General features: G+C 38.7%; 1 protein-coding gene across 1 annotated transcript in view; it reads right to left on the reverse strand.

Annotated features, from left to right (window-relative positions):
- The window catches only part of TOX3 (TOX high mobility group box family member 3), a 123,852-nt gene that overhangs the window by 81,027 nt on the left and 26,770 nt on the right, over positions 1–16,055 (reverse strand). Inside the window, exon 5 of the mRNA XM_064671160.1 lies at positions 6,707–6,967. Within this exon, the coding sequence (XP_064527230.1) occupies positions 6,707–6,803 (97 nt within the window). The 5' untranslated portion in view covers positions 6,804–6,967. The remainder of the gene's footprint in view (positions 1–6,706; positions 6,968–16,055) is intronic.

Consider the following 16,055-nt stretch of genomic DNA (forward strand, 5'->3'; position numbering starts at 1 on the left):
AAGAATGTACAATGACATTTATAATTACATTCAAGAAACAAATATTTTGCTAAAGAAAGGGTTTGGATTTTTATCATTTTTAGAAATAAAAAATATTTTCTTTCCTCCAACATACCATTTAAAGATATTTTCTCCCTGAAATTACAAAGTGTATTTTCATATGCATGGAAAGAGAAGCCCAGGACAGTAATCGTCTCATAGAAAGGCTACAGTATGCATCCTAAACAATGAAAGCTGTAGCATAATCCTTACAATCAAATTGCCTCTCCTGCCCCACTCTTAGGAAATAATCTGCAGAAAACAACAATTTAAGCAGGAGGATACTTGCCCCTTGCAGAGCCTCCTCCAAACAACCCCTCGATGACCAATCTTAGAAAACAGACAAAACAACTGTCCCCTGGAATGGCATGTTCATCTCTCCAGCTTTCCTCCCACATTTCCCCCTTGCTCAGAGACAGTTTCTTAAGCTCCAAAGCTCATGCAGAGCCTATGGACACAGGGTGTGGTGCCTCCCATTCTCTGGGGAAGTAGGAGACCTTGCTAAAAAAGCTCCCTCTGTTTCCCTTATGGATTCAGCCCTGGACCCATTCTCAACCAACAAGAGGAGCTCAGTCATGCCAGACAATTACTGCTTCCTGCTATATTCTGAACTACCCCTGAAATCAAGGTAGCCCATGGTGTATCTCATCTTTCAGGACAAAGCAGCCACAGATTTAGCCATACAGGGCCTGTATTTTGAAATGCAAATTCAATAACTACCTATGCAAAAGCAGCCCATGAATATATTTAGGAGTTCTGTTTGGACTGCCTGGAAACATGGGTCTTACAGGATTAAAAAGACATACTGCTATCCCTCCAGTAAATGCCCTTTAATTTGTGGGAATTCGTTTCTGAATAAAAAATTTAAGGTCTGGTTTATTCCTTGTCAGTCAAACATCCTAGCTTTTCATTATCCTTTTTTTTTTCCAGTGCATGGAGGTAGTTCTCATCATAAAGATTCCCTGATAAAGTTCTCCTCCAGAGACATACTCTTTTTGTAGGCTCAGCTAGTGAAGAAATATCATTCATTGGTAATACTCAAAGAGAAGTCGAAAAAAAAAAAATCAAAAGCAGCTGAAAAGAGATGGTATTTCACTAATATACACCAAGGCTTTATTTAAAATATACAATGTTAAATTTGATCAAATATCAACCCACCATTCAGAGTGAAATAATCTCTTTTAATTTGCATGTATCTGTGTGTGCCAAAGAGAAGTGTGTTTGCTTTCAAGCAGGTGCACATCCTGCTATGACTAAGTCTCTAACTCATCAAATTGCTTTACCAGTGTGGGACATGCCCTTTTTCTGGAACAGCTTCAAGCATTTTCCCCAGCATTTCAGCCACCTGTTTACCGAGTTCATACTCCAAAGGAGATGCATGCAATTAGAAACAAGGAAATGAAAATAAATGACCTTGTTTGTTATAAATAACAAAGAGACTCAGCAAAATTAATGCAGTGAAGCCTGACCTTCTGACCTGAAAGAAAGAATCACCTCATTCCTTTGTAGCAGGCTCACAATGCTCCAGCACCAGGCATTGTTATGCAGCTTTGCCTCTTTTGATGGATCTTAAAGGAGTATATTCTAAATACTAAATGTTTTACAAGTTAGATTAGGAAATTTGCATTAAAAAGAATGTTGAAACAAAGTCAAGAGAGCAGTGATAAGGATTATCACTATTTTATTTAAAGAGTCCAGGTAAGCTGTGTGTATGGCAGTTCACTATAATACAGTTTTTCAACTGAAAAATAAATATGGCATTCCAGGTACTAAAAAGCCATGAGATGTCTCCTTCAATGTTCATTGAATTGATGAGGGAGAAAGTTTTTAATTAGCCAACTCCAGGAAAAGGAAACATTTTTCTTTTATTAATTGTTTGTGCTATGATTATCTGACTTCTGAGAAAAAAGCAATGTACTTCCACAACTATTACCAAAAATATACAGTTTTTTTCACTATCCTTTAATTAGGCAACTAGAAATGCCTTCTTTTGTATGAAGCCTGCTGAATAATGTTTCTATGGGTTACATTTTCACTTTTAATTGATTCATGTCATTCTGGAACAGCATCCAGCTGTAACATAGGGCAAGGTGTTAGAAATTTGTTTCCCTGCTTGCCTTTGGAGAAAATGAGAACACACCGTTGTTTTCATGGCAGTCTTCACAAAAAGAGCAGTGTGTAATTACAGTGCTGGTTCCCATCTTGTCACTCTCCCAAACAAGTCTGTTATTAATGAAGCAGCTCAGAACCGTTGCAGAAATGAAAGGATAACGCGTTTGCATCTCGCTGAAAGCAGTTCCCACAACAGGTATTGTTCGGCAAGGATTTTTCCAAAACTTGTTTTTGTGGGCTTTTTTTTTTTTTTTTCTCACTTTTAATAAGGTCCATCCAGCTGCTGAGGTACTGCAGCGCCCTTGCTTCACAGCAGTCACAGCCTCAGCTCTGCAAGTTTCTCTCCCACCAAGAGCACATTGAGTGGGGATGAGGGGATGGGGCAGCTCTACCTGCAGGGCCCACGGGGTGACCCCACAAGGTCTGGGATCCATCTCTGCAGTGTGTTGGGGATCAGGATCATGATGGTGCAGCAGCTCTTCTCCCCACCCTCTCACCCTTTTTCCACATTCTGTATGCAATGGAGCAACTCTACCCCCCTTAAGTTTGACTCACTCCTGCTTCCATACTTTTACAGTAAAAGGGTGACCTGAATTAATAATTTCCAGCAGAAAAAAAGGGCTGACCAACACAGCCTCTCCTTTTGCTCATGAAGTCTCATAAACAGCTTGTGTTTTTGTCCAAATGCGTGCATCATTAAAAACTAAATACTCCACATGGCTGAAGGTAGGGATATGCTGAAGTTGAATCAGAGGCCTTCAGGGTATTGTCTTCTCAATCAATCTGCATTTGTCCACACGGATTGAAACCAGAGCACTCACATGTCTAAACACTGATCTGTGAGGCCCTGTATGACAAGCCAAATCTGAGAAAACCTGCATGACAAACAGGTTCTGAGAGCTGAGTCTAACCAAAAGAAATTCTGCATTTGTGGAGCATGAAGTCACAATCTCTGTCCTGCTCTGGGGCTCCACGTGTCGGCCACTAAATATCCAGGCTGGAGACGGGCTGTGGACCTGTGCTGAGGCACCACTGCATGATGTGCAAGGGCTGGAACTAGGAGAACAAAGCTGAGGATCCATTAGCATGTCCCATGCTCTGAGTATGAAACTTACTGTTCTATAAATTGTGAGTATTTATGTGAATATCTACTGTGAAATGCCTAGACTGGGTTTCTTTTGTCAGCTCTTAGTGACTTCAGTGTGTGTAGTTCATCTTCTTTGTGAGGGATAAGTGGAAATAATTGATCATCTTCTGCAAAATCTCATTTTCATCCATTCCGAATAAATTCTAGATGAATATTCTTCAACAAGTAACTTAAAATTCACATTTAATATTTGTCCTAAAACTCACTCATTGAAGGATTTGTGGTAATTCAGCTTAAAAAGCCTATCCTGTTAGCCAAAGCAAATTCGGGACTCTCAGGAAAAGTCTGCTTGCTCCCCCACATTTGCTTTATTACAACCTCAGTATATGATATCTTAAATGAGGAAAATAGTATTGCAAATATTCTATTGTTATGTATTTATTCAAGACAAAGCTCTGAGACACCTGTGAGCTGCCTGAAGAATCAGTGAGTGGAAATATTAGAAAAATTGGAATAGACAATTTTACTTGTTTTTCTTATTATTTGTATTTAAATAATTACCAGAAAAACGACACTGAAGGAAAGCACTCTGGGACTCCAGCAGCTCCAAGGCAGTTACTGTAGGTAGCTAGTGACTTCCATAAACCCTTTCCTGGCCCTTGAGGAATCTTCCTCAGGTCTTCCCAGCTTTTTTGCATTTTGCCACCAAATTCCAGCCATTTCTGCTCATGATGCCATGGCACTTTGTATCCTGCCACTTGCACACTGACAGTGCCTGCACGGTGTATCAAGCATGTGACAAAACCCAAGTCGTAATCTCATCAAGGCACCAGCCCATGCTGAGAGCTGCACACTGAGAGAACCTGCAGGGCATTCTGGAATGAAACTCTGCCTCCAGCCACCTCCATCAGAAACCCAGCATTTCCCTACCTGCAGCATGCTGTTGCTATAAAGCCAAAGTGCCCAAACAGGGATACACTGCTCATGGGGTTCTGCCTCATTTGCCACCGAGCTAAAGTCAGGATGTGCAGTGCAGAGAGGAGCCACACTGCCTGCAACATCCAAGGCTGTGCATCTGCTCAGCAAGCTTTGCTAGGCTTTGTTTAACCACACTGTGGTTTGGGTTCCCAGAGTATTATAAAAACTATACTGTCTGCTGCAGACTAAGGAGAGCGATTTGAGTGTCCCTGATGACAACAGCACAGGACAAAAGCCATTTCCCTTGTTTTCAGGCCATATGTTTCTCAAAGTTTAAAAGCTGTATTTCAAAACCACCTTGATATTATTTGCAAATAGATGATGAGTAATGCTAGTCCAACTAATTTCTAGATTTCCACCACTAATGGAAAACTTCCATGGGCTATTTAGAGGCAGCAGAACACAGAAAAATAATCTATGCAACATGAGCAGTGTGATCTTCTGGCTCAGCAATTTTAGTCCCTTTTTGACTGGTCTCTGCTTCAGCATGTGTTTTAAAACCAAGCTTCACCTAAGACAACTAAATACATGCATTTTTTCTCCTTCTTCTGCAAGTTTCCCAGACTTACATTGCCTTCTTCAGCTGATCACCTTTATTTTAGAGCAATGACTTCCACCTTACACTTCCAGTCAAGTTTACTGCAAATTGTGCAAGCACCAAAACCATGCTAAAGTGCAGTTCAAACATGCAAGCTGGTTGTGAAAGCACAGCCATTTGCTCTGCATCACAAACCTCACTGCTGGGAAGAGTGGCCTTACTTTTCCATAATGACAACCTAAACTGAATACTAAGAAAGGCAAAGAACACAGCAGCATTACATTCAAGAATCAGTGCTAGAGATATGTGAATTAAAACAGTATTTCAAAAGTCTTGATATGAGTAACATCCAAAATGAGTGATATTATAAACTGGGTTTAAAACCAGCAATTTTGAGGAGCATTAGTGTACATGAAGTACATGCATAACTGGCTCTGAAAATCAGCTGCAGTCAAGTCTCCCTGGAAAGTAAATGGTGTACTTTTCCTCCTTGGCTTTTTTCACTATTCAGGAAGAGTAGCTACCCACACTGAAGCTCAAGAGTACATATTTGTTTCACAAGAATACAGGAGGCACACACTGACCAAGAAAATAGTTGTGGAGAACAGAGTTCCTACACGCAAACCAGGGCTCAACCAACTGCAGCCCTGGCAATTCACAATTAGAGGCACCACATGGTCAAAGTTATTGTCACTGGTATTGGGGAAAGCCTAAGAATTAACAAAAGTTTCCTTCTTTCTTCCTCTGGTACCCATCTGAGGAGAGAGTAAGCAATACTACAAACAGTTTGAGGGGACAAAGAGAGTGTCAGGGCCAGTGTCCCTGTCTCAGCACGACAGCTCTTACTGGCCATGGCTCTGTGAGCTACTGCTGAGCACATAATGATTTTGCATTGAAAGGCTAAACCAGCCATTGCTCTGGACTGAACAACCACAACTCTAACTCATTCCTTCACTAAATGCTTTGCCATTCCTTGAGAATGAGAGGATCTATAGAAAAACCACATTGTCCTGTATTCCATCGGTAAACAATATCTTAGATATATTGAACTGGTTTATAGTAGTCATCTGTTCTTTCCAAGCTGTGACAGGACTTTGAATTATTTGCTCCATCAGCAACTGCTGTAGTAAATTCCCCAGTTATGCCGTGCATGGCAGGCTTGCGGAAACACCCGTGACAATGAAGTGAGCAGAGAACTCATACATGACGGAATCCACTCAGCAGACTGGTTTTTGGGGACAGTTGAGCCTCAACAAACAATCCTTTCTTCTCGGTCTATAGAGGAGCTGCACTGGGGCCTACTTTGGCCATTAGTCTAAGGAAAGCCTTTGTTGAACATATAGCTGCTTCTCACATTGAAAGAATAAATCACATTCTTATTCTGGGTATGTCTCCACTGCATTCACTGATGTGAATGTTGTTCCATGGCTGAAAAACTGGGTAAACAGCGTGCCCTGTGCGGCTCTGCTGCTGCGGCTACATCACTGCCTGAGCAACCTAATTTAAAGCCAGCGTGGATGTGCCTGTAAGAGCGGCAGCCCTGGCACAGATCTGCACTTCAGACAGCATACCCCCTCTTTTCAGGAATATTTCATTCTTCAGGCCGGATTACCAGGATTTGAACCAATTTGGAACCCAGTTTGCCTGAGAACAGGAAGGGAAAATCCTATCTTTTCTATGAGCTTAATGAAGCAAAACACAATCTAGACAAGTTTTGGGAATGATTCTGAGTCTGTAGGTGTTTTTTAGGGTTATGCACATATATTTAAATTTCTCAAGCACACATCCTAAATGTCCTGAATAGTAGATATTCCCCCACTAATATTTAAAATCCACAGTAATCAATGTTCCTAACTGCTTCAATATACAGCAATTCAATATTCAATCATCTCCACAATCATACACCACTCTCTCCACTCTTCAGTGTGCTTCATCATTTACTATTAACTTACATTTATGCCCATCTTCATATCCTTGAAATAAAATGGAAGATCCAGGTTTCAGCAGACCATAGGGACCTCTGCTGACAGTTTCTATAGAGGCGGTCATCTCTGGGTGAATAGAAGTGGTCTTGCATCATACCTGAGCTTCAGCTACTAGAAATTAGATTTTCTCTCTCACAGAGCGAATCTGAAGATCCATCACCACCCTGGCAGAAAGGTTCCCATTTCCAGGTGGGATGCTACAGCCTCATCTGAGCTTTTGAGTGACTCCTAAGTATAACAAGAAACACAGCATGTGTTAGTCTGTGTACCGACAGAATTCTCCCTTCTGCCATTTGAACAGGAGTTTATTTGTCTCTGGCAAAAAAACTCTCACATCCCTCCTACCTCACATTTCAGTTAACACTTTCCCATTAAGTGCTGTGTCACAGAGGAGAACCATGGCTGAGGCATAAGGGGAGCTCCTGGTTAAACAGGGAGGCTCTTGGGAAGCACCCGTCCCTGAAGTGCTCTCACAATTTTTCTTCAGATGTACAGCAGGCAAATTTATGGCTTGTGATACCATTTGTATATATATTTATGTATGTGTGTGGTGTGCATTTGTGTATTCCTCTACACATATGTAAACTTAAATTAATTTAAAAAAACCCAAAACACAAAAATCAAATAATTCCTCTGATGACACAATTGCTTCTGCCATACATGATTTCAAACAGGGTAAATGGTAGACATGAAAATATATTTAATGAAGTAATTTTTACTTCCTCTTTCCGCACACAACTTACTTGTGCTGCTGGAGAATCACCGCAGGAAAATTCCCAATAACCAGAGTTATAACCACCTCAAAATTAGAATTTCTATTTCAAAGTTTTTCTGCCTACTTTTATTCCAATAGAGCTGCCTTGCAAAAAGATTATGTATAATTATTTGCAAAGAAAACAACTCACTGCAAATGCTAATGTTAAATGTCTACACTTTTAAAACCTTAGATACACTAACCCTTTAAATTATTGTTTCAATTATTTCTTCATCTTGCTGTCCTTAGTGAAATATCTTATATATGCAATTGCTCCCAATTTGTGTAAGAAATTCCAAATAAATATAGCTGCCATTGATTTCTCTTAGTTCATACTCCTTTGTTCTTGCATCTCAGAAGAGTTCAACTAACCTGGTAGCATTTATCCTGCCTATTCCCTTCGGAATTATCTCTGACTCAATGAGATGACCTCTTAATCTCTTCTCTTCTACAAACCTGCTTTCTCTAACTTTAACAAATAACTAAGGTCTCTCTGCCCTTGTACTGTACTAGCATCAGTTTTGAACCTTTTCTGATTGTACAATAACTTAAAAAAACCCAAAAACTAAAACCAGAGACTGGTCTTTTGAGCATTACCATGATGCTGTCATCTCTTACCAATATCAGACTACATGAAGCCTCTATATTTGCATTTCACATAATTTCATACTTTGCTCCTATTCTTTTTCTTTTTATTTATTTAAAGCATGTTATACATTCTTTACTTCTCTGTTCTCCTAAAATACTGTTTCAATGTGTTTTCTCAAATTTTTATGTCAGCTTCTGAAAATTACCCCTTCTCCTATCAAAAGATGTCATTGTATATCTTTGTTTTCTCCTTCTAGGGAGGATTTACATATACCTAGCATACCTAGCATCTGAAACTATAGGTACATATAGAATACATATTATTTAAGAGTATATACAACCCAAAATTGCCTGTACAGAAATTCCATATGTCTAGTTTTTCTTACTGTATAATAGAACAGTTTGGGCTAGATTATGTATGACATGAAGGACACAAGCACTAGCAAAGCACTGTGAGACGTTGCTTTGGCAGATTCTTTCTTCTCTTCTGCTCTACTTGTTAAATTTACCATTAAATACCCTAACTCAAATAGAATGAGGATGTGGCCTCTCATCCCTGCTTCTGCACATCAGCCTCAACTTGGTCCCATTTTCGTGCCCTCCCCTCTACAGCAAACTAGAAAAAAAGGCACATAATACACAAGAATAAAGGAAACTGCTACATGCAAAACTATCCTCCTGTAACCACAGACTATCCCAAACATCTGTCATGACTTAAAATCTGCCAAGAACTAACAGTCTAGGACTATGGTCACCAACTTCATGTCTCCTCCTGAGTGTTTCAACTTCTCACAGAAATCTGAGTTGATTGTTAAAGCCCTGGATTTTATCAGTATTCAGAGCCTATATTAATTCCTTATTCTTTTCCTGTTTCTGCGTCTCTTCTTTGTATTATCCTTATCTTCATTGAGAAAACTGAGTCAAAACATTTAACATCTGAAAAATATATTTTTCTCAACCGAAGGTAGGTTACCTTTGCAATGTCTCAAACTCTACTGCATTCTCCAGTGACCTCATTTCTAGTATATTCCAAAAATCTCTTATTCATCTTAGCCTTTGTACAAACTTCTTTTATTTTTTTCCTTTTACTTACACTTTCCCCTTTGTTCCGTAATCTTTCAATCTTTCCCACCAGCTTTATCTTTCAGATGACTGATATATGCATTTCAACAGTCTCAACTGCTATTTTATTTATCCCAAATAAATATCCACACTGGATGGCAGGTATAATTCTCTAGCTACAACATTTCTGCTTTGAAAATCTCCTATTATATTTTCCATCCATACCTTTCCATGATCCCCTCATGCTTTTCAGAGCTTTTCTTTCTTCATGTACTTTTTGATTTCATTATAAACCTTGCTTGGTTATAACACCTCATATCAAGATATTCTACCATTCTTACATCTCTAGTCATGCTATATTTATTATGCACACCTATGAAAAGGATTGTTCACCTTTTTAAATTGTGCAAAGAAGCAATATTATAGCATTCAGTCTGTGATTTGGCTTACACACCCAGAGTGAGTTAAAGCCAGATGGAGGGGCAATTCAGGTATGGTGTGTGTTTAAAGGTCTCTGTGTGAAATGAAAAGAAATCTATAATGTTACCCTCAGGATTTCAGGCAACAATATTCCAAGTCTGAAAGAGAGGGAATAAAGAAACTGAAAAAGGATACACACCACTGACCAATCAATTGAAAAGTAAGGTAAATGGAAAACAGAAACCCCCCTGGATTTGCCTTGTGGTCTGACAGCAGTGGCTTTGTACAAAAAGAGAGAGCACTTATGATCCACTTTCTACTTGAGACATTATAAATTAGTTTTTCTAAAGGCATAATCCACCATAACAGATTCTAAGGGGGTGTGGAAAAATCCCACCCCTCCTTGATACGAACACGAAAGGATGCTCTGTCTTTCATGGATCCCATGTCTCCTTTCTCAGGCAAAGCCTGTCTCTGGAAAACTCAAAAGTTATTGAAATGCACCAACCTTTATTGCAAAACTGAACCACACTGGGGATGACTGCAACCTTTATTAAGACTCAGGAGACTTTGGTTAGGCCTCACAGTAGATAAGTTACAAAAGGCTCCTATGCTTTGTGCTACCGTCTGTGGGAACGAAACCTGCCTACAGGCTTGGAATGAAGATGAGAGGAGCTCTCCTCCACCTTAACTTACAGAAGTTTCTGTAAGTTAGGCTTTCCAGCTCCTTCCCAACACACCACTGCCAGATACCTCCAACTCCTTTTACTGACACGAAGTCCACCTCGTTATTTCTAGACTTTAAATAGATATGCAGGACCAAGATTAGTGAAAACTCAGTATGGAAAAGGAAAACTATCCAAGGCAGGATTCCACGAGTATCTATTACATGGCTGGAAAACTGCAGAAGTTCCAAAAGAATCTAAGTGGAGCATGTAGCCTCAGACCATGGTGATGGACAGAGAGAACCTCTCAGATGATCAATGATTTTTAGATCTGGGTGGCAATGCAGGCAGCACTCTCTGACACCTTTTTAAATACATGTAACACCATTCATTTCTCCTGTACTGCTTCTAATTTTCTCCCAGCTTAAGGAGTATTTTAGTGGCATCTCTCCTACCATAATAGGCTTTATAATGATGTTAAACAATTGTCAGCAAAAGAAAAAGGAATGACACATGAGAACCAAAAAAAAAAAAAAAAAAAAAATTAAGTCAAGCCTGTCAGTCAGGCTTCCTGTCTCCTTCAAACACTTCCTCTGGAAACATGGAGCAGAACAAAAGAAGCCTGTGCAGGCAACCTGGACCACTCCACACTCACTAGCACTGCTCTCCAACCAGAACAACAGGCACATTTCACCTCATCATGACTTCTCTAAAATAATAAATCATGATTATTCTTCAGTAGGATTCCTTGCTTAAAAAATATCTTAGGGGACTTTGAAAGCTCAGTTCTAAAAAACAGTAAGTGAAACACTCTCCTCTGCAACACTTTTCTCAAACAGGCTGAACTTATTTTGCAAACCCACAACTCCCCTTTCTAGTACAGGGACACTTCAGGCCATAAAGTAAATAGGCAAATATTAAATGAGGTGACTCAAATATTTACGCAAGCAAAGCCACTCTTATTTTGTCAGAAAACAAATAAAGTTAAAGTTGGCAGAGTTTTATAAGCCATCACTCTCTTCACTTTGGTTTTCCACTTCTTCTCGTGGCCCAAACTTGAAAGACAAGGTAACCTTGGAAACTGCTGAGGTTGCACACAACTGCTCAGGACTGTCCCACCATCCTCAGGGCTTCATCCGGGCAGGACATGCAGAGGCCAATTCCTCAGCAGGGACTGGGGGCAAAAGGAAGCAACATATTAAACCTGCATGGTGGGCATGTGGTTGGGATACAGAAGAGATCAAACAGAACCTCAGCCTATCTACTCATTCTTATAGAGCATGAGGAAAAAATACACACTCTGTTTCTTAAGTCCAGTATATATAGAAATTTTTAAAAAGAGACTGAATTAACTTTTGTTTATATTACAGGCATTGAAAAGTCCTACCTTGACACCTGAGTCACATCATGGTTTTGTTACTAGGATTCTCAGAAGCTTGAAAGAGACAATGGAAAGATAAATTCTAATGGGCTGGATAAACACCTTCCTTAGAAATAATGCAAAAATTGTAAAGGAACTATACAAAACCTCTTCAATTTTAATGGCAGATTTGTGTCAGAACAAATCAGGTTTCACTGAAATGCTTAGCTTAGCTATTTTAGCTCTTTTTGTGTACAACTTAAGTAACATAACTTGAAAGGGAAGACAATGAATGGAGACTAGAAGCAGATAGCTCTGTTCCAAAATGAGGCATGTAAAGGTTGTATGCACGTTTGGTGGATAGTGCCCTAATTCATAACAGAATGGGATTCGTATACTTACACAGTGAAAAGCTCGGATTAGGCACACAACATAATTTCCATTATGTTAATGTTGCTTTAAAATATATTGCACGGAGTGCTGCAACAATCAAATTATCAATTATAATGTCTACTCAGAGTAGAAAAGTGTTGCAAACAGAGGGCTGATTACTGCTTCAGTACTTCCAATCTGCATACTCATTGTTTAGTACAGGGAAAACAAATTATCTTGTGTTGGCCCTAGTTCAAATTTAATTAAATGAGTGCAAAGCAATTATAATAAAGTACAATAGTATAGTAATGAAAGGAAAATAACTCATTAACCTATTAATCTTTATTTATGTTCCTCTCAAATAAGTATGTAATTTCTTTATCACTGCATCCCATAAGAAATAGCAGGCTCTCACTGCTCGTGGCCTGCTTTAGTGGGGCTTATTTTGCTAAAGATCATTGTATGACTTCACTGTTACTATTTATATAGATTTTATTTAATGTGTCTGATTTTTCTCCTCTTCCTGACACAGTATATTTTAAAACCCTTTCCCACATATCTGTGATGTAGATTATAAACCTGTTCGCACCCCCCTTTTCTTTTAACACTTGTCAGTTCTGAAAGGTAAACCTCTCTAGGAGCATTGGTATGCTTGTGCCATTGCATAAGGGAGGGAGCACTCCCAGAACATCTGCTGTAAAAGACGGTCTTACATTAAGACATAAGATGAAAGCATATTATTTTTAAGAGGACCTGACACAGCTATTGCTTTACAATCTTTATGGGTGTAACAACATACCCTGTATTTTCAAATGTGCTTTTTTGATTCTTTATTCCAAGATTTATCTATGCTGCTGGGTTGTTTTGTCATTCTGAAAAGTCTCAAGTTTAAGGGAAACCAATATTTTTAGATGATTAGTCAAATATTATACTGTGGTGTGCTTTAATTGTGCTTGCTGTATGCTAGCTATCATTATTACCTTATCTCTCCAGAACTGGTTTTGTTTTCATTGACATCTTACATTCTAGTGTGTACATTTAATGTCACACACCAGTGCTTAGCTTATTGCAGCCAGTCAGGGTTGACTCTGTCCTTTCACTAAGCTGAGCCACTCACAAAAAAAAAAAAAAAACCAAACTAACCAACCAAAAAAAAAGGACAAAATAAAAAAAGATGAATACCAAAAAAAAACCCCAAACCAGCACCAAAGCTAAGCAAGGAGGAAGCAGCAAGATTATGAGCAAAATCACATTTCAAAAATTTTTACTTAATAGCCCTTTTGCTCCTTTTTAGCTGAGGAAACTAGTAACATTAAATTATTTTTCTTTTTTACTAAATTCTGTACCATAAATAGTGACTGAATACTATCCTGGAGAGTAGGAAACTTGGTAACTGCTATATAAACCATAAGACAAATTAAATTAGAAAAACTACAGATTTAAAATATAGTCTCCACTTCTGCATGTGCAGGTGTAATTACTGGCACTTGCAGAAAAGCAGAGGTACCTTTGTAAAACATATAATCAACAGAAATATAATTCTGAATATGCATAAAGGATGAATGAAGGCTGCTTTTGAAAACTGGGAAAGAAAACTTTAACAACAGAGTTTCCAGTGTCAGATGTCCCGAGGCTTTTTCCTTCCCATGCTTGGACCCTGTGCAGGCAGGGTCCAATCTTTCTGCCTTAAAAGATTCAAGCAGAATAGCTTCCAAAAAGTTATTAACAGATTCTCTGAAAGGATTGTAGAGGTGCAAATTTACAGCTCAGATGGCTGAGAAACATACAAGTTCACCATATCTTTCCTCTTCACACATAGCAAAAAACTTCTGCCTTGTGGAGTGTATTTCTGGTTTCACAATCTGCTGCTGAGAACTCTGTTAGCAAGAAATGGAACTCTTTAATCATAATGACACTTAATGAGTCACTCCATTCTTTGCACATTTTTAACACTCAGTTCTTTATTTCACACTTATTGCTCAATTCTTGCTTTTATATTATTGCAGCACCAGCACTGCATTAATACAAGGAAGCACAGAGCTGTGTGTAGCTCTATTGTGTCCTGTGGGACAAATGACATTGTTCGTGGTGACATTGCCGCTGACCTGTTGGAGAGTGATCAAGAAGTGCAGAGCCGTCACCAATAGGTGGCACATTCGCATTTTGCACGGTATAATGCCATAATTCTTTTTGTTTGTGTTTGTTTGTCTGTTTGCTTTGACAATGAATCATGTTTTAATTACAGTATTTCAACATGTGAAGTAACTAAATCATTAAAAGAGGAAGAAAGACAAATAAATAAATTTTGCTATGTACAACCATCACAATCTCACATGAATTGTCATCTTTTTCAGTTCAGAGTTAAATTGTCATCAAGCTAAATCAATGTTTATTCTCTGTGTACAGCAACCACTAGAGGGGAGTTTGACACTCACATTGCAAGTTCACAACAATATGCTAAACTACAGAGAAATGTAGATCAGAAATCCACAGTAATTAAAAAAGACCATCCTGCCAAACCCATGACTTCTCACCATCTTTCCAGATTACTGAGTGAGATGATTTCTATCTGACTTAATAAAGGTCTAAATTCTGCTGCCACTTGAGCTTTGTCCGGCTTCCTGATACATAAAATGAAGCAATGAAGCTGCAGTGAGCCGAGGAAGAGAATATGAAGCGTGCTCAATAATGAAGACAAATATAAAATAGAATTGCCTGAGATGAGACTAGACTTCACAGTCACTGGGCTTTGTGAGCCCTAGGACAGTTACACAGGGAAAAACACTTTATGTCTTTCTCCTGCCTGCAGATCACTGGCTTAATGTGGTATTTGGTAAAAATGTACAACTTGAAAACATATAACAATGTCTTCTGTCTGCACCTAAACTGTATGTCTAACTGCCCTTGATGATTCCTCCTGTGTGAATCTTGGTTTTATTTAAGTGAATTCCTACTGAACTGCACACCGCAGGGAGCGACAAGGTCAGATTTTCAAAAAACATCAGTCTCCCTGTGCAGTGGGGACATTGCACACCATTGGTGAAATTTTCCTTTAGTGCAAACACAGTTTCACTCAAGTCATCTTACACCTGTAAGAAATTTGACCACATCTGTATAATCACAAACATACCTACCAGCACATCAGACATTGCAGAATGCTTGGCAGTGGTGGGAATTAGGACACTACTCCTCAAGCACCTGGGCACAGGGAGCTACAAACCATGCCTGATGACCTCTCGAGTTTTGATCCTTTGTACATCTAACTCTTTGGCCAGAGGGAATACTTTCAGCCTAATTGATTTAACCTATGAATCATATGCAATCTCACAACACGAGCCCTTGTACGACAGCATCATATGGAACCCCTCTAGTAAATAAAAACAACAGCTCTCATTCTGCAACTTCCTTAAAATTCTAGTTTGTTTGACTATGGATATTTTCAGGTGCAAGCATATATCTGTCACAAGCAAAATATATATATATATACACACAACACATCATTTTTCCATAACTGGGTCTCAGTGTACTTCTACTGATCTTCAGAATAATGGAAGAGTGCAGAATCAAAATAATGAAAAGGATAATCTATCTTCTAGAAGAAAGAAGTGAATACACTGCACGTTGCTTGTCACAAAGAATATATTTAATCCATGCTCTTATTTATAGCTTCAAAATGTTTTTGACAGTAATAAGGAGAGTAAAAGTCAACAAACATCAGACAAAGACGAAACAAAACTGCACTTAATTTAACTCAAACAGTATTTAAAGGTACATTGATCATTTAGAATATATAAAGTATATATTTAAAATTTAAACGTCGTTTATTATGACAACATTCCTGTTGTGCACCATAATATACCATTCACCTGATTTACTCTAACACCTACCAGCGTAAATCAGTAGTTATTCCACTGACAAGAGTGACATTTCTGTGGCATACAATTGATGCAAGAGGAGACTTTGACCCTATATCTGAAAACTTTCCATTAAAAAAATAATTAGTGTACACAGGTGTTGTTTTTCCCTAGTAATTGATGTGCAAGTCTAACCACTTCTAAAACCTGGCCATTTGCTTGACAGACAAGAATTTATTTT

This window comes from Pseudopipra pipra, chromosome 14, assembly GCF_036250125.1.
Source record: "Pseudopipra pipra isolate bDixPip1 chromosome 14, bDixPip1.hap1, whole genome shotgun sequence".
NCBI classification, from domain to species: domain Eukaryota; kingdom Metazoa; phylum Chordata; class Aves; order Passeriformes; family Pipridae; genus Pseudopipra; species Pseudopipra pipra.